The 25,911-nt window shown below is 54.4% G+C and overlaps 1 protein-coding gene and 1 non-coding gene across 2 annotated transcripts; both read right to left on the reverse strand.

The window, feature by feature from the left end:
* Positions 1-5,037: 5,037 nt before the first annotated feature.
* On the reverse strand, positions 5,038-15,100 carry MAPK8IP2 (mitogen-activated protein kinase 8 interacting protein 2). Its single transcript, XM_070370066.1, has 12 exons — positions 14,852-15,100; positions 13,782-13,887; positions 12,189-12,473; positions 11,969-12,062; positions 10,659-11,873; positions 10,274-10,349; positions 9,975-10,147; positions 9,784-9,893; positions 8,927-9,031; positions 8,733-8,803; positions 6,096-6,194; positions 5,038-5,701 (listed from the first exon to the last, which is right to left on the reverse strand). Exons 1-12 carry the CDS (start codon positions 14,914-14,916, stop codon positions 5,629-5,631), a joined length of 2,472 nt encoding a protein of 823 aa, XP_070226167.1. The 5' UTR covers positions 14,917-15,100; the 3' UTR covers positions 5,038-5,628.
* A 9,793-nt stretch (positions 15,101-24,893) lies between these two features.
* Positions 24,894-24,965, reverse strand: TRNAW-CCA (transfer RNA tryptophan (anticodon CCA)). Its single transcript has one exon. It is a non-coding gene; the product is annotated as a tRNA-Trp (tRNA).
* Between the last annotated feature and the right edge of the window lie 946 nt (positions 24,966-25,911).

Here is a 25,911-nt window from a genome sequence, read left to right on the forward strand (position 1 = left end):
CTGGGTGTCCAGAGCCCGCCCTCCCCAGGGGGCACCCAGGTCTCTGGAGGTCACAGCCCCCTCCAGCCTGGAGGGACCATCAGTCCAGCCTCCTGTCTTGCCCAGAAGTGGATCTCCAGGTGGTTGGGGCCCAGAGAGCAAGGAAAGGGGTCAGCTCACCACCAGCAGAACCAGCCCGGGGCAGGAGTGGGGGAGCACAGGGGCTCCTGCTCTCGGGGTTCGGGTTCTCTGCGGGAGGTGGAGTGTGAGTGTGCTTCCGCCAAGGGGGGCGTCTACACCAGGTGGGAGTCTACGCAGGGTGGGAGCCAGGCCCCTTCCTGCCAGGCGGATGCCGGGAGCTGCTGCTCTTGTCTGCTCTAAATTTGCACAAAGGAAATAAACAAAGGCAAAGTTGTCTTGTCATCAAGCCCAGTGATGGCTGAGGCAGCTTTCAGGGCTCGATTGTTCTGTCCTCCTCCCTGCAAAGCTGCACTTCACTCGCGGGGAGAGGGTGAGGGACTCGGTGCCGCTGACTGTGGACTCCGGATGCTGCCACAGGGCAGAGCCAGGGCAGGAGACGGGCCTGTGTGCCGGTCCTGTGCTAATTCCGGAACACGAGACCCAAGCCGGAGTGGGGACACATCGGAGGAGAGACCTACGCTGGGCAGCAACTCCCGGTTCACACTCACCTCACACCTGAACACCAGGTGAGGCCAGCTCAGGGCATTGTCTCAGGAACGGGGTCCTGGTACCACTGCTCCACTCAGCACCAAGGCTGTGCCCCCTAATGGCCTGTCCTTAGGGGTGCCATTTGCCTCTCAGCCACCCTCAGCCTGGGGGCAAGGTGGTACCTGGAGGCCCCTCAGGGGGTTTTGCTCTCTGTGCTTCTTTTGAGAATGTCAGGATGGCTGCTTAGCTGTGAAGGATCAGAAGCCCAGGCAGGGGTCCTGAGCTTGGCTGTGGCCTGCTGGGTGATCCCGAGGGGAGTTGCTTCTTCACTCTGCCCTCAGCCCTCGTGTGAGATGCTCTGAAGGGCAAGGGGTGAGCCCTCCTGGGGTGGCCCTCAATCAGCTAGGGCCCGGAGCCAGCAGGTAAATGTTCTGGCTCCCCACTTTCGGGAGATGCATCAGGGAAGGGCACCCAGCCTTAAGGATGGGCCTTACGCTGCTTTTGCTCCCTCTCTGCCTCGCTCTTGCCCACTCCTCACTACAGCACACAATGGGGCCTTTACCAAACCAGCTGCCTGCCCCTCTGCCCTTTCATGTCCTCCTGCCTGGAACCGACCACAGTGTGCAGAGATACAGCAGCCTCGGGGAGCCATGAGGACAGAGACCACACACTAGGGACCCAGGACCAAGAGGAGCCTGATGCCCTCCACATCAGCCTCCAGACTTCATGGGGCACAAGAAATGCCCTGACTTATTAGACTGTCTTCCTGGGGTTTTCTCTTAGAGCTCAATACTTGCATCACACCTAACCCCCTGTTGAAATATTCCCATTAACATCCAAAAAGAATGTTGCCAGTGACATGAAGAATATAGAGTCCCAGTTGTACATGTAGTTTTTTCTTTACCTTATAGATTGTATTTTTAGATCTGATTATGTTTTTCTCCTTTTCTTAACATTTTGAATCATGAACTTCTCGGTCAGTATTTCATAACTAGACTCTGAGCCGAGACCACCATTCTTCACTTTATAATGATCTTGCCTACTCTGCCTTAATTTTTTTTGCCTTAAATTATACCTTGATTCTCTCAGTCTCCTTCTAGCTTCAAATAAAACTCACATACAGGAATGAAACTGGGGGGGATAAAAACACCAAAATTTTAGCAATCGTTTTTAAGTTGGAAAGATATAAGGATTTTTTAATATTCCTTTTATTTTCTACAGTATCCACATTTTCTATAATAATCATGTACTACTCTTTATAATGGAAAAATACTGCTTAAAAAAATAAAATAAAAACATTCTGCTTCATGCGGTGTTGATAAACGGGACTGGCCCTGACTTGCTCTAGTGCTGCGCTCAGCCTCTTAGCCAAGCTCACCGAATCCTCTGAGATGGGTACTTTCATTGTGGCCAAAATAGCTTTTTATGTTAGCTTTTTTATTTTTAGTTTTTCTGTGAGTGTTTCTATTTGCCTTTGGGGGTCCCTAATAAACAATTAGGACACGTTCACTGCAGGGAAAAAAGAAGGAGAAGCCGTCCGCCTCACCTCCAGTGGCGACTGCGATCTTCGTGTCTCCTTTCAGTCTTTTTCAGTGTAGTTTCTAGCATAGACTCTGCATATTTATTTTTTCTTAACAACATAACATTTTCTGTATTATCTGTAAGCACACTTTTTTTCAAAGCAGCCCAATATTCCAATTATTTATTTATAGCCTAAATCAGTTAACCCTATTGGGCAATATTTAGATGATTTTTATGCTTTCAACTTTTTTTAAATTTACTTATTTCTGGCCGCACTAGGTCTTGGTTGCTGTGTGCAGGCTTTCTTAGCTGGGGGGAGCAGGGCTCCCCCCAGGGTGCACAGCCATCTCACGGTGGCCTCTCCTGTTGCGAGCACGGACCCTAGAGCCTGTGGCCTCAGGAGCTGTGGCGCACGGGCTTAACTGCTCCACGGCACGTGGCGTCTTCCTGGACCAAGAATCAAACCTGTGTCCCCTGCATCGGCAGGCGGATTCTTAACCACTGGACCACCAGGGAAGTCCCTGCTTTCAACATTTTAGACAGGAGCGTGTATAAAGCTTTTCATGTAGGATGTTGCCCTTGGCTGGATTTCCAGAAGGCAGAGTCCTGGCAGGGGAGGCTTACTCACTCCCCACTCCGGGCTCCGAAGGTCCCCCAGCGTGCGTGCCAGGCGCTGCACCAGGCTCTGGGAGGACAGGGAGCATTAGCCACGTCCTGCTCTCTGGCTTACCAGGTGACGCTAGTGGTAAGGAACCTGCCTGCCAATGCAGGAGACATAAGAGACATGGGTTTGATCCCTGGGTCGGGAAGGTCCCCTGGAGGAAGGCAGGGCAACCCACTCCAGTATTCTTGCCTGGAGAATCCGATGCACACAGTCCATGGTGTCGCAAAGAGTTGGACACGGCTGAAGCGACTTGGCACACACACATTCTCTTAGACTCACAGTTGGCATGCTCTGCCATGGGAGGGACAGGGCCCAGAGCCCAGGGCTCCCGCATCCGGGAGGGTAGGAGATCACCCAGCCACACGCAGAGGACAGCAGATGCCCACAGGAAGCTGTTTCCAAGGGTGGAGGGAAGAAGGGCTGGAGGGCAGCAACAGGGCAGGTGGAGGTTCAGCTGGGAGCCACCAGAATTACGGCCACAGAATTAGGAGGGCGAGCGGCTTGCTCAGCTTTCTGTTTAAAGACTCTGCTCTTGTTGCAGGCGCTGGTGGACTTGCAGAGGCAGGTGGGGGCTGGGAGCCTGCAGGGAGCTGCCTGATGCCCAAAGATCCAGGTGGTTTGATCCAGGCAGAGGTGGGAGGTGAGGGGGCAGAGTTAGGGGTGATGGGTGGGGGCGAAGCTGACAGCAGGGGAGTCTAGGCTGGCTCCAGCTCAGGAAACTGGAAAAACGATTAAGCACAGAATCTATTGGAGCGGCTGAAAAGTTGTTCTCCAAACCAGCTTATGAAACACCTGAACGAACTTTTCGGCCAACCCAAGAGGACACGGGCACGTGGGGGGAAGCTCCTGAGTTCCAAGTGTCTGCGGCAGCCACCGGGCGTGTGCTCCTGCGCACCTCCGTGCCCTGCTCAGGGTCCCGTTGACAGAATCCCTCGAGGCCGCTGCCCCGGGGCCGGCAGAGGGCGCTCCTGGAGGACAGCTGGGCCTGTGCCTCACTGGGCAGCACGGGCGCGGCCCAGCTCGGGGAGGGCGCCGGTGAGAGGGAGCGCAGCGGAGCTGGAGACTGCGAACCCGGGGAGGGAACACGGGCTGAGAAGCCCCCAGAAGCTGGGGGCGTGAAGGAAGGTGCCTGAGAGGTCAGGAGAGGAGGCCGGGGCGGAGAGCCGGGCAGGCGTGGGAAGGGCCCCCACAGGAAGCTGTGCCCCATGACGGCCACCCAAGCATGCCTGGCCACTGACCAAAGGCCGGCAGGTAGACAGAGCCTCTGAGACAGAGGTGGGGAGGTGAGCTGGAGGAGGGGACTGAGCCCAGTGGCGGGGCGGGGGCTGCTGGGCAAATGGAGCCTCCCGGGTGTGGGCGTCGGCTCAAGGGCAGGCTGCCGCTCAGGGCTCCGCCTCTTTCAGCAGCAACTGGTAAGAAGTTTGCTCACAGGTGCTCCTCTGGGTCTCCCTGTTCTGCAGGGTCAGGGCCCTGGTCTGCGCAGCGGTTGCCCAGATGCTGAGGGGTCACTGATGACGCCTGGGGTGTGAGTGTCCTCTGTAGGTGGTGAGCAGAGGCACATGGTTTTACAGACAGGCGTCTCTGACCTTCACGCGTGACTGTCTCCCTAGCCCTCCTCCTTCCATCCCCTGCGCCCGTGGTCTTCCTCGGGCTGCTCTTGTCCTGGGTTTGGGGGGCGGGTGGGGCATCGGGAAAGCACTGCCTGCCACGCTGACCTCAGCGCCTGACAGTGGGTGCTCGCGGAGCCAGAAGCAACGGAAGCCCTTTCTCCAGCAGGCAGGGCATGTGACAAAGAGTCACCTCTTGCCTTCTGGCTCTCTGTGGAGAATTTTTAAAACACCAGTCTTTGGATATAAGCAGAGTGACGCCTGCTGTGTCTCATACACGCATTCACAAGCATGCGGGCACACTCACGAGCCTGCACACACTCCCAGCCTGGCGCTCCAGTGCAGGCGGACAGCACACGCATCTCGTGACCTTCTCTCGGGCCTCGGCTTCCTCACTGACCCAGTGAGTGGCGGTGGAGGGCAGCCGCCATGTGCTGCACCGGGAGCCCGGCGGGGCTTCAGACAGCAGTTCCGGCACCCTGGCACCTCGGCCCCCGCCACTGTGGGCAGCACCTGGTCCCCAGCCCCGTATCTGCTTCCCTCACCCCAGAAATAGCCAGGGTCACACCAAGCAGAAAGTTTATTGAGGTGCTGGACTGCGGGGAGTGTTTGCAGCGGCAAAAGCAGATGCTGGTGTGGCTGGGGCCCAGGCCAGGGCCCCCTCCTCCTAGCAGCGTCTGGGACTCAGGGTGAGCAACAGGGACGACTCCTAGTCCCCACCAAGGCCCTCCTGGGGACCCTCCCTGTGTCCCCCGAGCGCCAAGTGGGACAGTATGGGGGCCCTCTCTTTGTCCCCATGATGAGGACGGGACGATCCCTTGATATTCACTATAAAAATTAAAACTCCTTTATAAATCACGGGGGACGAGCAAGAGGGGTCACCTGGGAGCTTCCTCCCCACACCCCTCCCAGTTCCGACCCCACAGTGAAGAGCAGAGGGTGAGAGTTCGCAGCACAGAGGAGCAGAGACAGACGGGGTGGGGGGGCCACGGGCAGCCCCGGGCGGCAGGGGGACGCGTGGGGGGCAGAGGCGCAGGGCCCCCTCGGGCGAGGACGCGCGATCCCCACAGCCCGCAGCCCCCCAGGCGTCAGGCCCCATGGGCCCCCAGTCCAGTCCTTGCCGAAGCTGAGGCGGCCTCCCGAGGCGGCCCCAGCCCTGGCTGCTCCCGGAGCAGGAGAGCGGGGCAGCTACTCCAGGTAGATGTCCTCTGTGGGGCAGGCGTACTCCAGATGCTGCTGGTAGTACTCCAGGAAGGCGCGGCTTCGGGGGGAGACCGTCCTCAGGCCCGGGCCCCACAGCCCCACCTGGGCCTGCCACACCACCCCAGCTTCACCCCTCAGCCTCCTGGCCCGGACCTGGCTCCTTACTGTCCAGGTCCAGTGCGGCCTTCCCTACCCCCACCCGCCCCACCCCATGGGATGCCGCTCCCACACTGAGGACCACCCCCCCATGCTCCTCGACACCCTCCCCTGTCATCTGACCCCCCCGTGCCCCCCCATGCCCCTCGACACCCTCCCCTGCCATCTGACCCTCCCCCACGCCCCCCAGACCTCATCCCCACCCTCCCCCCAGCTGCGCGCCCCGGGCACCAGGTCAGCACCCCGCCCCGGTCCCAGCCATCATGTGCACTGGCCCGCCCTCCAGACCCACTCACCCCACACTCTGGGCCACGGGCCTCATCGACTCCTGGGAGACAAAGACGTGGCAGGCAAAGCGGCTCAGCAGCGGGTGTTTGGTGATGAAGCCAAAATAGCTGTGGGGGTGGGGCAGCGAGCGCACAGGGACGTCAGGGCGTGGAGCACCGGCCCCAGGGGTCAGAGCGTGGGGTGCGGGGCAGGCAGGGCTGGGGAGTGTGTGGGTCACATGATTTGTGTCCAGGAGCACAGCGCTGGGCACCGTGAGGAGTTGGTGATCTGTGTTAATCTGTCCACAAGGGTATCCAGCTGCATCTTCCTCCTCTCCCGAGCCAGCGCCCGGAGCCTGCCCCCAGGCCACAGGCGATGCGGTCTCTCCCTGGTCTGCTGGTCATCCCGGGTGACCCCTCCCCGTCCTTCCCCTGACACCTGGAGCCTGCCCAGCTCCACCTCTGGTCCTGCACACCCACAGTATTTTCAGGCTCCGCTGTGGGCTTGACATGGGCCCTGATGTGCAAAAGCGTCTTCCTGGAGAAGCTTGTACCCCAGCTCCGTGGCCCCAGCTCTGTTCCCTGTGCGGCTTTCCTGAACCTGCCCTTCTTCTCAGCAAGACATTAACAAAAATTACTGTCCAGAGGGAGGGACTGTCAGCGTCCCGCAGCAGGAGGCTCGGGACCCTCACCCAGCTGTGGCCTATCCAGTCCACGCCGGGGGGTCAGGGCTTTGTGGTTCCACCAGATGGGAATCCACAGGACAGCATCGTCACCAGCACAGCATGTGCGTGTTGACCACAAACACGTCACCACCTGGTCTCGAGCATCACGTTCAGATGACTGCGTTCAGAGCAAGTGCCATGCACCCTCCTAAGCAAGCTCTTTTATTAATAACTGGCACAAACCTCACAACAGCGCGGTGAGGCCGGTCTCAAGGTGATGGCACCAAGGCCCAGAGAGGGTCAGACACGCTGCAGACAGACAGCAAGCCTGCGGCACCCTGGGCACACTCTCTGCCGCCTGCGATCTCAATCACCACTCACTCCTACCTTGTCCAGACCCCGGGCACCCAGCAGAGGCCGACCCAGCCCCTGCTTCACCTGAGCCGTCTGGCACCGTCTCCCTGTGCCTCCTCCCTGAGGGGCCTGGGCTGGGTTCTGGAGCAGCGAATATCAGGAAGCTCTGGGCCGGGACAGCAGCTCCTCGGCCCCCTCCCGGCCGCTGAACCTCGGAGCTGCACATGGTCAGAGTGTGGCCCAGGGGCCCGAGCCTGTGGTGCCCCGTCTCCCTCTGCGGTCCTTCTCTCTCAAGGCCACGATCCATGTGGCTGCCGTGCACGCCAGTCCTCACGGCACAGTCCACCCCGTGGCCTGGTCTGAGCCCCAGCCCCCTACCCAGATCTCCTGCCCGTCAAACTAGCTCCCTCTCAATGGAGAAGCAGCCAAACGGGGCTCTGCCCTGGTAAGGGTGGAAACCGTTGCCCAGCCAGCAGGCAGAGCACCCCCAGTCTCACCACAAGCGTGCAAATGGCACACGTCTGCCCTCAGCCCCGGGAACAGAGTGTGCTTCCCACGCTCTGCCTCCCTTGAGGACCTGCGGCACCTCTGGGTCCCTGCAGGGCTCCGTGTGCCTCAAGGCTCAGCCCCATCGCCTCCTCTGGGGCGCACAGCACTGTGCCATGCGGAATGCCTCACTGGCACTGCACAGCATCCAGCTGGGCAGGACAGCCGCCTCCACCCGCCGGGTACGCCGCCGCTCATTCCCACCTCCTCTCTCGGCCTGGCCATCTTGTCTGCCTCATGGCCGAAGTTATCCGCCTGCTCCAAAACATACCTGCCCCGAGGTCTCTCTTCCACGCTCCCAGTAACAACGGACACCGCAAGCTCACCATGTCTGCAACTGAAGACTGCACGGCCGGCCTCTCAGGCCCATTCGCGCCACGCCCCTTCTCCTGGTGTGTGGGTCACCAACCGCTCAACGCCCAGGTCACCCGATTCTCCCTCCAGATCGGCCTCTACATCCAGTCAGCTCAGTCCTGCCTGCCCCACCTCCCAAAGCCCGCCCAGACACGGCACCTGGAGGGCCCTGCACCTCCTGGCTCTGGCCAGCGGCACTTGGGTCCTTCCACTGGCACAACAGGCAGAGCCAGCTGGTCAGCCTGACGGCGTCACCCACCACCCCACTGCCAATGGGATTAACTACCAGCTCCTTGGCAGGGTCGCAGGGCACAGGCACGCTGTGTCCCTCCTGCCTCATCCGGCCCCCTAGAGACCCTCAGCACCTCTCGACCCCAGCCCTGTCTCAGCTGGCTCCATGCCAAGAAGGCCCACCCTGTCACCCACTTGTCTTTCAAGGTTTACAGAGTGGTCTCCGATTGCCCCCAAGTCCCAGGAGAGTTCAGCCACCTCTCTGCTCACTGGAGCCCCAGAGAGATGTCCACCAGATCCCCACAGATGCTTCAAGCACTTACTTGTCTGTGTGTCTGTCTTCCCACCCAGACCAGACGGGAGCCTGTCTGATCCTTGTCTCCCAGGCCCAGAACAGAGCGGGTGCCATGTGGGGGCTCACCTCATGGAGCCAAGTGGGCGGGGCTGCTGGACAGCGGGCCTGCAAGTGGGCGGCCCTTGGGGTTCGAGGGGACTACGGGAAGGGGAAGTCTCTTACCAGCTGTTGCGGGGGTGGCAGCCGCAGAACGAGATGTTCTTCATCTGGAAGAAGTGGCTGCAGCGTTGGAACTAGAAGAGAGATGGCAGAAGAGAGCCAAGCTAACAGGTGGCCCAGCCTGCCGGACACGCCTCATCTGATCCGCCTGCTCCGCCCTTCCCAGCCGCCTCAGTGGCTCAGGGCCCACACCCCACCTCAGGGCCTCCGCTGAGACTCAGCTTGACACCCCGGAGAGAGATCTCAAGGTCACAAGAGGCAGGAGGACGCAGGTGGACGGTCAGTTTTCGGGCCGTGGCGATCTGCAGAGTCAAGGAGAAGAAGGTCTCAGGGGCCTAAAAGCATCAACTTCCCCCTGGGGGAACATTCTCGATTAGGTCTGAAGAGCCCTGGCCCTGATTCAGGAAGATGTGAGAGTGGTCTCGGCTGCTCCGCGGTCTCAGGATGGCCTGCCCCGTCTTCTCCCCAGCCCTTTGCAGGACGGCAGCCCAGAGCTCCTCAGCGCCCGTCCCGTGAGAGGATGGGGGCAGGGCTGCCCTGCTCCCCTGCTCCTCTCCAGCTAAGTCTCGGGACCAGCAGACAGGCAGGCCCTCCTAAGCGTCCACTGAGTGAATAATGAACGAGCAAGTTGCGTTCTCGGTGGCTCAGATGGTAAAGAATCCACCTGCGATGCAGAAGACCTGGGTTCAATCCCTGGATCAGGTAGATCCCCTGGAGAAGGAGATGGCAACCCACTCCAGTATTCTTGCCTGGAGAATTCCATGGGCAGAGGAATCAGACGGACTAGAGTCCATGGGGTCGCAAAGAGTTGGACACCACTGAGGGATTATCACATGAGACCCCAGAGAAGGGTCTGAGAGAGCTCGTCTTGATTTCCAGACACGAACAGGACGGGCTGCGGGGGGAGGCCAGCCGGATGGGGCCGGGGAACAGCCACGGCGCTGCCCTCGGCCTGTCTGCCAGGCCCCTCCATTAGCACCAGGGATCCCGGGCTCGAGCCTCCAAGGGCTGAGCCGGCCTGCAGGGCTCGCCCCACCCCCAACCCCAGACTGACCTTCTGCATGGCTGCACACAGGATGCCATTGCCCTGGTGACAAGGCACCTCCACGGAGCCCAGGAACTGGACGTCAAAGCGCTCCACCCAGCAGGGACCCCGCTTGCTCCCTATGGGGTCACAAGGGGCCTGGGTTAGGCGAGCAAGAGAGGGTCTGGGTGACAAAATGACCCTTAGGGAAGGGGCCTCACCCAGCAGGTCCTTGGCAGGCCCGGGCACCGCGTGGGCATAGAAGGCAGGGAAGACTCCGCGCTCGCCCGTACGCATGTTGAAGCCACGGAACCAGAAGTCGTCCTCCTCAGCCTCCACCAGCACCGGGTCGTCCACGTCCAGCTCCAGCTCATCGGGATGGCGGGGAATGAACCTGAGGGACGGTCAGAGAGGGGAGGCCACTAGGGCAGGGGGAGGAGGGCTGCGCTGTGCCCATCAGGGTCGCGGAGGGTCTGAGACTCGGGGGGAGGGTCAAGGCCAGCAAGGGGGACTGCCGTACCTGAAGACAGCCCTATGCGTCTGCTCTCTCTCCTCCCCGTTGACCAGGCATGAGAAAAGGCCGAAAGACTCAGTGCCTGAGAGAGAGAGACAGAGAGGAAGACTCAGGGAGGCGCTAGAAGGCCCAGCCAGGCTCCCCTCCCCATGGGCCCCTGGTGTGGGTGGCCCCCGTCTGGAGCTGGAGACAGAGCAGCCTCCTCTCGCCATTCCCTCGCGGGGGGAGCCCGGGAAAGCCCCCACCCAGGCGCTGGGTTAAGAGGGCAGTGCCCAGCGCTAACCACCCGCAGACCCTGAGGCTGTCCTGGCCCTTGGGGATGGATCTGCGAGCCCCGGGCAAGGAGCCAGCCTGCTCCCCTGGAACCATCCCCTTCCCCCTTCCCACTCACTGGAAGATCGAGAGGTGCTGTTGACAAAGACGTTGAGGAACTTCTTGGAGAAGGTGAGGTCCGGGCTGTCCGGGGAGGCGTCCCCGGGGCCCTGATCCCCGCCCAGCAGCACGGCTCCCGCCTCCTCCTCGCTGGCCTCGCCACCGCTGTCCTCGCTGTCCTCACCCAGGCCGGCGCAGCGCCGCAGGCTCACCAGCTCCAGCTGCGTGTGCTCGTCCACCACCAGCGTGTACTTGACCGCATCGTACACTAGCGAGGCGTCCAGCGCCGCGGGGCCCGCTCCCCGGCCCCCGGGGGGCGCCGCCTTAGCCTCAGCTTCATCTTCCTCCTCTTCGTCCTCGTCGTCGTCCTCATCCGAGCAGGCGGCGGAGCAAGCGCGGCCCGGGCGGGCGGGGCGACCCGGGGCGGCCCACAGCGGGGTGATGGTGTCGCGTGTGGGGTTGCTGAGGAAGAGGCAGGGCCCCGGCTGCGCGGGGCCGGGCCTAGGGGCGGGGGGCGCGGGCGGCGGCGGCCCACACAGCGTCTCCATGTCCACCAGCTCCACGCCGCCTGGCGCCGCCGCCGCCGCCGCCAGGGCCTCGCCAGCGGGCGAGGCAGGCTCCCCGGCAGAGCGCGGCGAGGGGGACAGGCACTGGCCGGGGCAGCGGATGGGCGAGGAGCCCTCGGAGATCATGCGGCTCACGAGGTTGCTGAGCAGCCAGGGCGAGTCGGCGTCCTCGCTGAGGTCCGGCTCCGACTCGGACCCGGACTCGTACTCGCTGTTGGTGTCCTCGGGGCCCACGGGCAGGAAGGCGGGGCGGCGCGGGGGCTCGCGGGGCGGCTCGGGCTCCGGCTCGGGCTCCGAGGCTGGCGACGAGGCCTCCTCGATGGAGTTGGTGAGGTGCGAGGAGCGGCCGCTGCTGCTGCTGCCGTCGTCACTGCTCCGCTCCAGCTCAGTCTCCGAGATAGACGAGATCATGCGCCCCAGGCGCGCGCCCCCGACGTCCTCGTAGTCGGAGCCGGGGGACGACAGGTCCTGGCTGCTGCGCCGGCCTCCGCGGCCTCCGCTGGAGCCGCTGCCCAGGTCGGCCTCGATACCCGGATCTGAGGACGGGGAGGCCCCACCGGGCGCCACGGGCCCTGCGGGTTGGTTTCCTTCCGAGTCGCAGCCTGGGCGCACAGGTGGCTGTGCCCCGCAGGGGCCCGTGTCGGTGGGCGGGAGAGGGGCGGGCGGCTCTGCGGGACAGAGGCTCAGGTCAGCGCCCCCCCCGGCCTCCCCCGCCTCCTGTGCCACTCCCCCACACTCACCGCTGCCCTGCTGCCCTGCTCACCTCGGACAGGCTCCTGCACCGCTGGGCACAGCGCTGTTTCCTGCCTGGAGGCCAGAGGCCCTGGAGCAAACCCTCCATTGTTGTTCAGCGAGTCCTGTGGAGGGGCGGGGGGAGAGCGGCACTGAGCGCCCGGTCCTCGCGGGCAGGAGGGGGCAGGTGGCCGTGGGCACCAGAGCCCCCTATGCAGGGAACCAGGGGGAGCTCTGGGCCTGGAGCTCACCTGGGCTCCCAGTGTTGTCAGGTGGAGGGTGGTAGGTCGATGCTTGTGAGGCTCCTCTAGGGAAGGGGAGGGGATCAGGGGCTCCCGGGCAGGGGTCTCTGAGCCAGGGCCGCCTCCCTCCTTGCCCTCCCCCTCTCCTTCCTCCTCGTCCTCCTCCTCCTCGTCCTCCTCCTCCTCTTCTTCCTCCTCCTCTTCATTGTCGTCAATCATCTCGAACTCCTGGAAGTCATCCTGGAAGGAGCAGATGGGGTGCGGCTGCTCCGAACGCCCCAAGGCAAGGCTGTCCTGCAGGAAGAAGGACAGGGCAGAGCTGGGCCGCAGCGGGACAGCGACCTGGGGTCCCAGGTGCCAGGAAAGGTGAAAGCAGGAAGCCACAAGAAAAGGGAGGAAACCTCCCTCCAGACCACTCTGCTCTCCACCAACAGAGCAGTTTTTGTTTTTTGCTTTTTTAAAAATCAGCTTAAGATACATAAGGACCTTGGTAAATAAGAGCCCAAACTCCTAAGTCCCAGTGACAGATTCTCAAAGTGGCCCCAACCCACCTGCCAGCCTCATCCCACCCTCAAACCCCATCACATTTAACACCAGTACTTTTTCCTTCAAAGCATTTTAACACAACTCATAACTACAGTAGAGTTTGCATCTGTCTCCGCAGCAAGCTGCAAGCCCCACCAGGTCAGGGCCATGTGCATATTGTACACTGGGTACCCGACCCCCACCGAGAACGGGCCCTGGCCCACAGAAAAGCTCAGCAAAGATCAAATGAATGCGTGAAGCAAAGAGGCCCAGAACCAGGTTTCACCAAACCTGCACCAACCTCAGGGCCTCGGATCCACTAATCCCTTGCCAGCAATTCCTCTGCTCCATCCCCTCCGGTAGCCGCCCTCATCTGCCAGCTCCTGCTCGTCTTTCCTCAGGGATGGCCGTGCGTTTCCACTAGAAAATCTCCCTAATGGCCTCAGTCTCGGGTGGGCTCCCCTCACTGCACCGTGTGTCCCTCACTGGGACCCAGATGCCGAGACTCAGGCAGCCACTGTCCCTCACCTGTCTTCCTCCCCTACTAGGTTATAAGCTCCCAAGGGCAAGAGCCACACCTGTCCTGCTGTCTTCCCAGGCACCTGGAAGCCTCTAGCACTTGCCACACGGGAGTTGTTCAGAAATGTTCTTGAATGAAAACAAAAATGTGAAGAGACAGGGAGGAGGAGGAGATGGGGGAAGGCGAACTTCAGGGGAGGAGACAGGAGGCTAAGAGAGGCTAGAGAGGTGGGGACAGGGCTGAGAAGGAGATGAGATGGCAGCTGGAAGGGGGTAGATCCGAGGCCAGAGGCCCCAAAGCAGAGGCACATCTTCCCTCCCCCCGTCCAGCCCATGGAGGAGGCCAGGCAGGGACTGCTGGGGAAGGTTCTCAGTGGGCCGCTTTTAGGAAGAGAGGTGTCAGGTATCAAGAGGCCCGCAAGTCAAGAGGTCAAGGGAGATGGGGCACCGAGAGGATCCTGTCTCAAGGCTGAGCTTAGACCTGCCCCAGAGACTGCTGAGCAGAAGCTAAGCAAGGCTCTCCTGTGAGAGAGTTCTCTGCCCCAGCCCTCTCCCCACCTTCTCGCAGTGGTCCGAGTCATAGCTGAGGCCCAGACCGCAGTCATCAGTGATCTCAGACAGATCTTCATCGTCAAATTCCTCCAGGCTTATGTCCTGTGGAGGCCTGGAGAGGAGAGCAAGGACAGGGCTCCTGAGAGAGCCGTCAGTCCTGGACTCCCTGCCTGAGAGCTGGTCCTAAGGAGGGGCCAAGGGAGACCCCCACCCCAGCTCCTCGGCCCCACGATCTCCAGAGCCCCCAACCCCCACACCCACATCCTGCCATTATCCTGAAGCTTAAGCCCTGCTCTCCAGGGTATCTCCCCCACAATCGGAGCCACCACCTGCCCAGAGGAAGCACTTGCCCCCCAGCCCTCCTCCCAGTCCTCTCATCAGAGCCAGCAGCCTCTCCTCCCACTGCGCTCAGCTCCAGGCCCCTCTGGGTCACAGCCTCAGCCTCGGGGGAGTCAGGCTGAGCCGCGAAGGGGGATGGGGGCTGAAGCTGCAGCAGCCAGAGGAGGGGGAGGGGTCGAGCCTGCTCCGGAGCAGAATTCAGCCCCTCGGTCAGCTATTCCTGCCCAAGACCGGCCTACATCCCGAGGTCCAGCCCTCTCCCCACCCTAGTCCCTTCCCCCAGGCTCCAGGCTTGATTGCAACTCTCTTCCCTGAGCCCTGCAGACCAGGCCAGGCCTCCACCACAGAGGCCCAGCAAGGCCAAAAGGACAGTGCCAGGCACAGAGTGTGTGCTCAGCACCCCGCAGGCAGGCTGCCCCTCAGGCTCGGCCCACGACCTCCGCCTTCAGAGGAGGCGCTCAGGTTGGGTGCAGCATCGGTCCCGGCAGGAATCTGGGGTGGGGGTGGGGGACGGTCACTGGGGCTGGAGGAGGGTCGTAAGGGGAGGACAAAGTGGAGAGGCCTGGAACCAGAGGTGGGGGATGGGGAGCAAGTGGGCCTCGGGACCAGAGAGGGTCTGGGGCTCGGGCCCCCAAAGGCGTTGGGGGTGGGGTGGCAGGGTCGGGCCGGCGGAGTCTGGGGACGGGGTCAGAGGGGGAGCGGTGGGCAGGGAAGGGCCCGGGCGCCCGAGTGCGTACCTGCAGCCTGGCGGCGACAGCGAGTGAAAGGTGGAAAGAGAAAACATCTCCGCCCGATCCGCCATCTTCTCCGGGGAAAGGCCTGCCGACCGCGGCGGGGGAGGGGTGCCCGGAGCGCCAGCCCCGCGCGCCCTCCGTCGCTCCCGCCCGCCCGTCCTCAGCCCGCCCCCGGTCACCTCGTGACACGCCCTGCGACACCCCGCCGCCAGCACACCTCGACGCCAGGACACCGCGGCAGCGCGAGCCGGGGGCGGGGGGACCGGCAGCAGGGCGGGCCGGGGGAGGGGAGGAGGGCGGGCCGGGGGAGGGCGGAGGGGACGGCGGGGAAGCTGGTTGGAGGAGGCGAGATGGTTTGACTGAGGCTCGGGTTGGAGAGGCGCGTGTGTGGCTTGGTTCTTTGGGGTGGGGGCAGGTGGGAAGCAGATTGGTGGGGATGGGGCATCAGTTCGCGTGGTGAGAGCTTCAGCGAGGAACTGGCGATGGGAAAGTCGATTTGCAGACCCCTGGTTAGCTGGTGCGGGGGCGGGGGGGACGGGGCCTCATGGAGGGGTGGGTGCGGCCCCGGGAGCTGCGCCGACTTCCAGGGAATCAGAGCAGAAGCCTGGGGTTCCCAAGCCGGGATCCGAGTGGTTCAGACAGAGTGTGGGCTGTGCGCGAACGGGGCTGGAGGAGCTGTCCACGTCTGGGTGCTGACCAGGGCTGGTCGGAGCTGTCCCACGAGGGGTGCTGATTGGCCCACGGAGATGTCTCCCTAAAACGTGAGGACTGGGGCTGCAGGAGCTGTTTCCCCGCCGAGTGCTGATCAGAGCTGGAGGAGCTGTTCCCCCAGAGGGTGCTGAGCAGTGCTGGACAGAGGCACCTGCCCAAGGGGCGCTGATCCCGTCTGGACAGAGTTTACCACACAGGATGTTGACTGGGGCCCACACGGAATTTCAGTACACAGTACAGATTGCGCAGGCTGGATACAGGTATTGATGGACATCAGGTGAAGTTATAACGCTGAGGCTCTCTTCATTCAATTAGGAAACCTTCCTTGAGCACCAACTAGGTAACCAGCACTCTTTAGGGTGCCAGCACGTTCTGGCCTTTGTGGGGCTGTGTGTGGAGAGAAATGGTCGACACTCAGCTCAAGAGGTGAGGATCAGCCGGTGTTGCAATGGGGGAAGGACAGGTCAGAGTTGTGAGAATGGTTATCAAAGACAGGTTGGAGGACCAGGTTAGGGAGACTTTATGGAGATTTGGCTATAGAAAGAGGCTGGAGTTTCAACAAGGTTGCAATGAAATCGTTCTTTTTTTTTCCTTGATGGAAATTATGTGTCCTGACATTCTTTGTCTAAATTTTTTCTGTGGAAAATTATTTCTGAGGAAAGGACTAGCCACTTGAGTGACTGATGCCTGCAAACCACAGGGCAAAGGAGCTCATGCAAGGTGGGAAAGGTGACATTGTCCTTTGGATGGCAATCATTCCAGCCCAGAGAGAAGAGGCAGATGGTGCCCTCATTTGTGGCCCAACCCCAATTTACATTTTATCTCAATTACAGTGTTTTTCTAAGAAAGGCATTTATACGTTTTTCCCTCCCCAGTGGCTGAGAGCCACAGGAGAGCAGAGACACTATTTTCTCTCTCTCTGAACCTCGCAGCTTCAAGCACAGTGCCTGGCACACAGTAAGTGCTCAACAAATACGTGAATGAAGAAATGGGGCTCGTGGACTCTACCACATCTGGGGCACTAAATCCTTGTCATCACGCTGTCTTTTTGACTTTAGGAGCGCTAAGAACATTCCCCATTTCTGAAGTTCAAGGACTCTGGATGCATTAACTACTCTGCTTTCCCCAGGAAACCCCAGATCTCGTCTCAGAATTCTCAAAGGACTTTGACCTACAGTTCCCAGATTCCCTTTTGATCTTGAGTCTTGTCATCAAACTGACGAACTTGGACATCCACATAAATGACGCATCTAACACCCGTGGCTTCTAATCAAGTCTAATGGTGTATGATCCACTAATGGTAAGCCTAGCACAAACATGAAGTTGACTGGACTTACATGGGAAACTGGGAGAGCAACACGGTCTCAGCAATCCTGATCACAGATGAATCCTAGAAAGTCGGAGGATGCTTTCTGACAATTTTCTCATAGATTAGAAAATAAACAAAGTCAAACCTTCTGCCTTTTGCTCTATTCATATAGCATAGCTATCACAAACACAAAATAAAAACACCAGTAGTAAAACTGAAAAATGAAAAGCTTAAGAGCTGTGCCTTGTTGGGAATACTCTCATAACCGGTCATTTCACCTCTTGAATCTTGATTTTAAGCCCCTAATTCTCTGACCATTGCCTATTTTTCTCACTTTCTTATGGTATTACCATGACACAATTCTTTGACCCCATAAAAACTTACTCCAGGGAATTCCCTGGCAGTCCAGGGGTAGGGCTCCATGCTCTTACTATCAAGGGCCAGGGTTCCATCCCTGATCAGGGAACTAAGATCTCACAAGCCATGCAACATGACCAAGGGGTGGGGGGAGAAACTTATTCCAGGTACTATTGGTGTGTAGCAAATTACCATCAAATTTAGAGGGTTTAAACAGCCACTTTATTCTGCTTACAGTTTGGGGTTGTAAACTCAGGAAGGACTCCAGTGGGAAGCTCTTGCCTGGGGTTTCTCAAGCAGTTTGGTTACAGCTGGAGGTAAACTGAGCTGGATTTTGAAGATGGTTCACTCTCAAGATTACAGTTGATACTGTTGACTGGGGGCTCGGCTGAGGCTATCAGCCAGCACCCACACCTGGCCTCTCTGCATGGAAGTCTCAGGGTAGTTGTGCTTCTGATATAATGGCAAGCTTCTCCCAGAGTGACTGCCCTTGGAGGGCCGGAGAAAGCTTGCATGACCTCTTCTGAATTAGCTTTGGAAGTCATATGGCTCCCCATTGGCCAAAGCAGTCACAGTCCCATCCAAATTCAAGAGAGCAGTCATAGACCTGGCTTCTCAATGGTAGGAATGTCAAAGAACTGGGGGGGTGGGGGGGCACGGTATAAAACCATCACGGATCTCCAGTCCCTTGATGCTCCTACTTTTCTTACTGCCAACTCAAGTTCCTTGCTTGAAATTAACCTCCTTTATGGAACTGTCAACTTCTCTTCAGGATCATTTCCATCAGCAAACAAGCATAATCTAGTGTTAAAAATAAATGATATATTCTCATCTCTGTACATATAAAGGATCCAATGCAATGGGGTTTTCAATATTGTTATGCCTTAAAGGAAAGGACAGTAAAAGCGTCCTTTTGGTTTAAGAGAGCATTGTCACAAATAGTTATGCCTTTCAGCAAATAGATTTATACCAATGAGGAAATTATGACAGTGAATGAGAGTGGAGTTGGACACAACTGAGCAACTGAACCGAAGTCTCTGAAATCTAAATGTCTAGTTTCAGCCAAAAAAGCAAGATGGGTAACCCGCAGCTCCACTGGGGCCACCTAAGAAAATTCAGCTAGGATTCTCACTCTTGCCATATCTGCTCAGACTGGCACAGTCTGATCCAGAAATACAGCCTCAAGATGTGCCGCTCGTGTTTCTGCTAGTACGTGAAGGATGCTGAATTTTAAATTTAGTTAAAATTAAAATTCAAGTAAAATTTTTACTAAATTAAAACTTTTGTTTTAGAACTTCCATTTGGAAGTTCTTTTCAAATTGCTTGATTATTCATTATAGTTTTTTAGTTTCTGTGCATATTTCCAAATTTGCCTTTTATTACTTTAATTATACTGAACACAGGCATTGATAACTTCATTATCTGAAACATGCTGTCTGTGCTTACTGCTGACTAGCTGACATGATTTCTCATTATCTTTCTGTTTAATTACCTTTTTTTTAACTTAGAGGTATTTGCTAGCCTTGGCATTGTATTTATGGAATACTCTGAGGCCTAGAAAGAGAGTATGTGCAGAAAGAACTTGTGTTTGCTTCTCCCAGGCACCTATAGAATTACCAACCTGATTTCAGGTTGGTATTTAATGACCACTGAGCTTTCTTAGACTACCTTGACCATAAGAATTTGAGCTGCAACCCATGTAAAGGCCAGCTTCTTGTTCTAAATTTTCAGCGCCTCTTTTTTCTCTGTCTGTCTCTCTTTCTCAAACACACACACACTTTGCCCCCAAATTTGAAGCTGTCAATTTACTTTTTAAAAAAAGTATTTATTTGAATAATAAAAACCTGATTAGTTGAGGCTCATGGTATTTTTGGTCTTCATTACAGCATGTGAACTCTTACGTTGTAGCATGTGGGGATCTAGTTCCCTGATCAGGGATTGAACCAGGGCCCCCTGCTTTGAGAGCATGGAATCTTAGCCACTGGACCACCAGGGAAGTCCCTGAAACTGTCAATTTTCTTCCCAATCCTCAAAGGACAGGATTCACCCCTACTCAGGGGGCTTAACCTTTTGATGTCTAAGCTTTGTAGAGGGTTGGCCTTATATTAGGAGTCTCCTCTTGAGCAGGCTCTGTGCTTTATCTCTGCTCTCTATATCCCAAAGGCATATTAATTCCCTATTATTGTTGTTGTTTAGTCACTAAGTTATGTCCGACTCTTTGCCAACTCCAAGAACTGTAGCTTGCCAGGCTCCTCTATCTCTGGGATTTCCCAGGCAAGAATACTGGAATGGGCTTCCATTTCCTTCTTCAGGGGATATTCCTGACCCAGGAATCCAACCCACAGCTGTACTGGCAGGCAGATTCTTTACTGCTGAGCCATCAGGGCTGCCATAAAAAAAATACCACAAACTCAGTGGCTTAAAACAACAGAAATTAATAAAATAAAATTAGGAAAAAAAAACACAGAAATTTATTCTCTCACAATTTTGGAGGTCTAGAAGCTCAAAATCAGGCAGACTGGTCCCTTAACAGCCAGCAAGGCATGCTCTTTCAAAAGATGCTAAGAAAGGGTTTTTTCTTGCCTCTTCCTGGCTTCCAGTGGTTGCCAAGACTCCTTGGCTTGTGGAGGCATCACTTTAGTGTCTGCTTGCATTGTCACATGATCTTCTCTCCTTTTTCTGTGCTTGTATCCAAATTTCCCTCTTCTTTTAAGGACACCAGTCATTGGATTAACAAGTGAAAGTGCTACTCACTCAGTGGTGTCTGACTCTTTGCAACCCCAAGAGCTGTAGCCCACCAGGCTCCTCTGTCCATGGGATTATCTAGGCAGAAATATTGGAGTGGATATCCATTTCCTCCTCCAAGGGATCTTCCCAACCCAGGGATGGAACCCAAGTCTCTGGCATCCCCTGCATTGTCAGGCAAATTCATTACCATTGAGCCATATGGGAAGCCCAATCACTAAGTCAAGTCTGCAGCACACCAGGCTTTCCTATCCTTCACTATCTTCCTGGGTTTGCTAAAACTCATGTCCATTGAGTCACTGATGCCATCAACCACCTCATCCCCTGTCACCCACTTCTCCTCTTGCCCTCAATCTTTCCCAGCATCAGGGTCTTTTCCAGTGAGTCAGCTCTTCACATCAGGTGGCCAAATACTGGAGCTTCAGCCTCAGCACTAGTCCTTCCAATGAATATTCAGGGTTGATGTCTTTTAGGATTGACTGGTTTATTCTCCTTGCTGTCCAAGGGACTCTCAGGAGTCTTCTTCAACACCATGGTTCGAAAGCATCAATTCTTCAGCACTCAGCCTCCTTTATGGTCCAAATCTCACATCCATATATGACTACTGGAAAAACCATAGCTTTGACTAGACAGACCTTTGTTGGCAAAGTGATGTTTCTGCTTTTTCATATGCTGTTTAGGTTTGTCTTAGCTTTTCTTCCAAGGAGCAAGTGTCTTTTAATTTCATGGCTGTAGTCACTGTCATCAGTGATTCTGGAGCCCAGGAAATTAAATCTGACACTGTTTTCACTTTTCCCTCATCTATTTGCCATAAAGTGATGGGATCAGATGCCATGATATTCACTTTTTGAATGTTGAGTTTTAAGCCAGATTTTTCACTCCCTTCTTTCACCTTCATCAAGAGGCTTTTTTAGTTCCTCTTCACTTTCTGCCATTAAAATGATATCATCTACATATCTGAGGTTGTTGATATTTCTCCCAGCAATCTTGATTCCAGCTTGTGAGATCCTATCTTAACTAATTTCATCTGCAAAGACCCTATTTCTAAACAAAGTCACATTCTGAGGTTCTGAGTAGTTATGAATTGTGGGGTGAGGGGAGGGGATGGACACTATTCAACAAGGCATAGGCTATAAATCCCCAATCCAAATTTTCTTTGTTCACCAAATGCCTCTGATCAAAAGTAATATGCAGTAATCCACACATCCCTCTGGGTTTCTTGTCTTATTTAGTCACTGTTTTCTCACTTCATCAGTGTTCTTAGAAAACAGTTCTTAAGAAAAATAGTTTATACTGGATTTTTAACCATTTTCAGCAGGAAGTTCCATTTAGGAATCTAGCTTGCCACATTACATCTCCACTCATTTGATGAAGCTACAATGTGGTAAGAATAGCTCAAGAAAATTAATGGGTTATATGTCTATTTCATTAATAAGCATGTGCAAAAGTCCCAACAAAGTATCAGCTAGTGAAATGCAACAGTTTATTTTTGTAAATGCATTTTGATCACATAGGTTTAACCCAGAAATTCAAGGATGGCTCAACATCTTACTTTCATTTTTAATGGTAATCCAACACATTCATGGATAAAGAAAGGAACATTGCATGATTATATCAACAGATGTGATTTTTATAACATTCAGCAATTAATTGTGATTTTAAAAAATGGCTTCTAGTCATTACAGAATAACAGCATTGGACTTGCCCACTTGCCAAAGGGGTAAAATCCAGAAAAATGAACAAAATATTAAAAGCAATGATTTTCAGATACTGGATAAAGGACAATACAGGACTGTGATCACGGACACAAAGGAAGCAAATTACACAAACCCTACGATTGCCACGGAGGCATTTACAGGTTGCAGTGCAGGCAAGAGGCCCAGTTTAAGGGGGTCTTGATGAATTGAGAGACAGAAGTCAGAGTTTGGGGAGGCTGAGGTATTTGGAACTTTCAGATAAAAATAATAAAGAAAAGGGATCAATTCAGAGAAAAAATTCCAGAAAGCTAAAATAGGATCCCCATAAGTTTTTGTAGGGACTTCCCTGGTGGCTCAGACAGTAAAAGCGTCTGCCTACAATGCAGGAGACATGGGTTCGATCCCTGGGTCGGGAAGATCTCCTGGAGAAGGACATGGCAACCCACTCCAGTACTCTTGCCTTGAAAATCCCATGGACAGAGGAGCCTGGTAGGCTACAGTCCATGGGGTCACAAAGAGTCAGACACAACTGAGTGGCTTCACTTCTAAGTTTTAGTAAATGCTCAATCATGCTTACATAGAATAAAATTCTATAAGGTTGTTTAAAGAAAACCTTTTGGGAAACCATAAGGCAGAAATTCCGAAAGCACGTGTGACACTAGCCGCTGAGCAGAGACCACTGTAGACTGATGCTGACAGTTTTAAAACAAACCTAAGAAGAATCAGGCTGACTCGCAAGACACTTAACTGACTTCCAAAACCAACTTCAACTCTGTTTAGAGGAAGATTATGAAATCCAAGCACCTTTGTCCTGCATCCAATTAAAAAAAAAAAAAAAAAATCCCAGACCTACAATGAAGCAGGAAAAATCTGGAGAGAAAAATATCAGTCAAAACAGACTTGGAAAGGACAGAAATGATGGAATTAACAGCCATGGACTTTAGAACTGTTACAAATACACTCAAGAATTTATAGGAAACATAAACACAATAGGCAAAGAAAGGGAAGACATAAAAAAGAATCAAATGGAACTTCGGGAAATGAAAATTCAGTATATAAAATGAAACCATCCAAATTGAAGCAGAAAGAAAAAAATTTTTTTAATTAACCAAGCCTCATTGACCTCTGGGAAAATAGCAGGCCGTCTAAGAACAGTGTAGTTAGAGACACAAAGCAGGTACACACACAGGCGTACTGAAAGAAATAACGGCTGAAGTTTTCCAGAGGTTTTGCAAACTATAAACCCACAGGTCCCAAATATTCAACAAATCTCAAGGAGGATAAACACAAAATAAACTACTTGAAAACATATAATAATCTAGTTGCTAAAAATTAATAATATCAAGAAAGTATTAAAAAACAGCCAGAAAAAAAAAAAAAAGACACATGCATATCAGGAAATAAAGACAAGATTTTTTGCTGGTTTCTCATAAGAAACAATGTAAACCGTAATAAATGGAATGACATCCTTAAATTGCTAAAAGCAAAACAATTGTCAACTTAGTATCCTACATGCAGTGAAAATATCCTCCAAAAAGTAACAGCGAAATTAAAAACTACAGACAGACAAAATCTGAGATGACTTTCCACTAGCATATCCACAATACAAAGAATATTAAAGGAAGTTCTGTAGAATGAATAAAGCACAACAGAGGAGAGCCTGGGTCTGTGCAAAGGAGCAAAGAGGACTGAGGGTGAGCCTTCTTTTGTGCTTGAATTTCTTCACAGTACAATGGACTGTACACATTTGTTAAACTGGCAATGTAGAGTTTAAACATACGCGTGAGTAAAACATACACCAGCAGCACAAGGGAAGTGAGGAAGACTCGGAATACACTGTTGTAAGATTCTAACCTTAGAAGAAACCAGGTAGAGCTAATAGTCAGCAAGTCTGAAATGCAGTACTTGGGTGCAATCTCAAAAATGACAAAATGATCTGTTTCCAGGGCAAACCATTCAACAACAGAGTAATCCAAGTCTATGCCCCAAAGGCAAAGGAGAAAGGGAAAGATATATGCAACTGAATGCAGAGTTCCAAAGAATAGCAAGGAGACAACAAAGCCTTTGCAAGTGAACAATGAAAAGAAGTAGAGGAAGACAACAGAATGGGAAAGACTAGAGATCTCTTCAAGAAAACTGGAGAGGGCTTCCCTGGGAGCTCAGTGGTAAAGCATCCACCCACCAATGCAGGAATTTCCTGGTGGCTCAGACGGTAAAGAGTCTGCCTGCAATGCAGGAGACCTGAGTTCGATCCCTGGGTCAGGAAGATCCCCCGGAGTAGGAAATGGCAACCCACTCTAGTATTATGGCCTGGAAAATCCCATGGACAGAGGAGCCTGGCGGGGTACAGACCATAGGGTAGCAAAGAATCAGACACAGCGACTTCACTTTCACTTTCACCAATGCAGGAGACATGGGTTCGATCCCTGATCTTTAAGATCCCACGTGCTGCAGAGCAACTAAGCCCGTGTACCACAACTATTGGGCCTGTGCCCTCGAGCCTGGGAGCTGCTGTGGCAATGAAACTGAACTAGTGAAGACCATGCACCCTAAGGTTCAAGCTCCACAAGAGGAGTCACACCAGTGAGCATCCCGCACACTGCAACCAGAGAGGTGCCCCTGCCTGCCTCAGTCAGAGAAAAGGCTGTGCAGCAACAAACACAGCACGGCCAAAATTAAGTAAATAAAACTGTTCAAAAAGAAACACAAAGAAAACTGGAGATACCAAGGGAACATCTGATGCAAAGATGGGCACAATAAAGGAGAGAAATGGCAAGAACCTAACAGAAGCAGAAGAGATTAAGAAGAGGTGGCAAGAATACACAGAAGAACTATACAAAAAAGGTCTTAATTACCCAGACAACCTTGATGGTGTGGTCATTCACCTACAGCCTGGAATGTGAAGTCAAATGGGCCTTAGGAAGCATTACCAGAAACAAAGTTAGTGGAGGTGACAGAATTCCAGCTGAGCTATTTCAAATCCTAAATGATGATGTTGTGCAAGTGCTGCACTCACTATGCCAGAAAATTTGGAAAACTCAGCAGTGGTCACAAGACTGGAAAAGGTCAATTTTCATTCTAATCCCAAAGAAAGTGAAAGTGAAGTCGCTCAGTTGTGTCCGACTCCTTGTGACCCCGTGGACTGTAGGCTGCCAGGCTTCTGCGTCCATGGGATTCTCCAGGCAAAAGTACTGGAGTGGGTTACCATTTCCTTCTCCAGGGGATCTTCCCAACCCAGGGATCGAACCCAGGTCTCCTGCATTGGAGGCAGACGCTTTAACCTCTGAGCCACCAGGGAATCCCAAAGAAAAGCAATGTCAAAGACTGTTCAAACTACCATACAATTGCACTCATTTCACATGCTAGCAAGGTAATGCTCAAAATCTTTAAAGCTAAGTTTCATCAGTATGTGAACTGAGAACTTCCAGATGTACAAACTGGATTTACAGAAGATAGAGGAGGACTTCCTTGGTGGCTCAGTGGCTCAGAGTCCGCCAGCCAATGCAGGGGACACAAGTTCAATCCCTGGCCTGAGAAGATTTCACATGCTACAGAGCAACTAAGCCCGCGCACCACTACAACTGAGCCGCGAGCACTGAAGCTCACGTGCCCTGGAGCCTGTGCTTTGCAGCAAGAGAAGCCACCACAATGAGAAGCCTGAACACCGCAACCAGAGAGTAGCCTCGCTCATCCCAACTAGAGAAAGCCGGTGTGCACACAGCAACAAAAGCCGAGCACAGACAAAAATGCATACATAAATAAAATTTTAAAAAAGAAAAGGCGCAGGAACCAGAGATCAAATTGCCAACATCCACTGGATCATAGAAGAAGCAAAGGAATTCCAAAAAAACTCTACTTCTGCTTCATTAACTATGCTAAGGCCTTTGATTGTGTGGATCACAACAAACTGGAAAATTGTTACAGATAGGAATACTGGACAACCTTACCTGTCTCCTGAGAAACCTGTATTCAGGGCAAGAAGGAATAGTTATAACCTTACATGGAACAACTCATTGCTTCAAAATTGGGAAAGGAATATATCAAGGCTGTATGTTTCAACCTGCTTAGTCAACTTCTATGCAGAGTACATCATGAGAAATGCCAGGCTGGATGAATCACAAGCCAGAATCAAGATTGCCAGGAGAAATATCAATAATCTCAGATATGCAAATGATCCCGGGAGGAGGGCACAGCAACTCACTCCAGTATTCATGCCTGGAGAATCCCACGGACAGAGGAGCCTG

The sequence above is a fragment of the Bos mutus genome, chromosome 5 (genome assembly GCF_027580195.1).
Source record: "Bos mutus isolate GX-2022 chromosome 5, NWIPB_WYAK_1.1, whole genome shotgun sequence".
NCBI lineage: Eukaryota > Metazoa > Chordata > Mammalia > Artiodactyla > Bovidae > Bos > Bos mutus.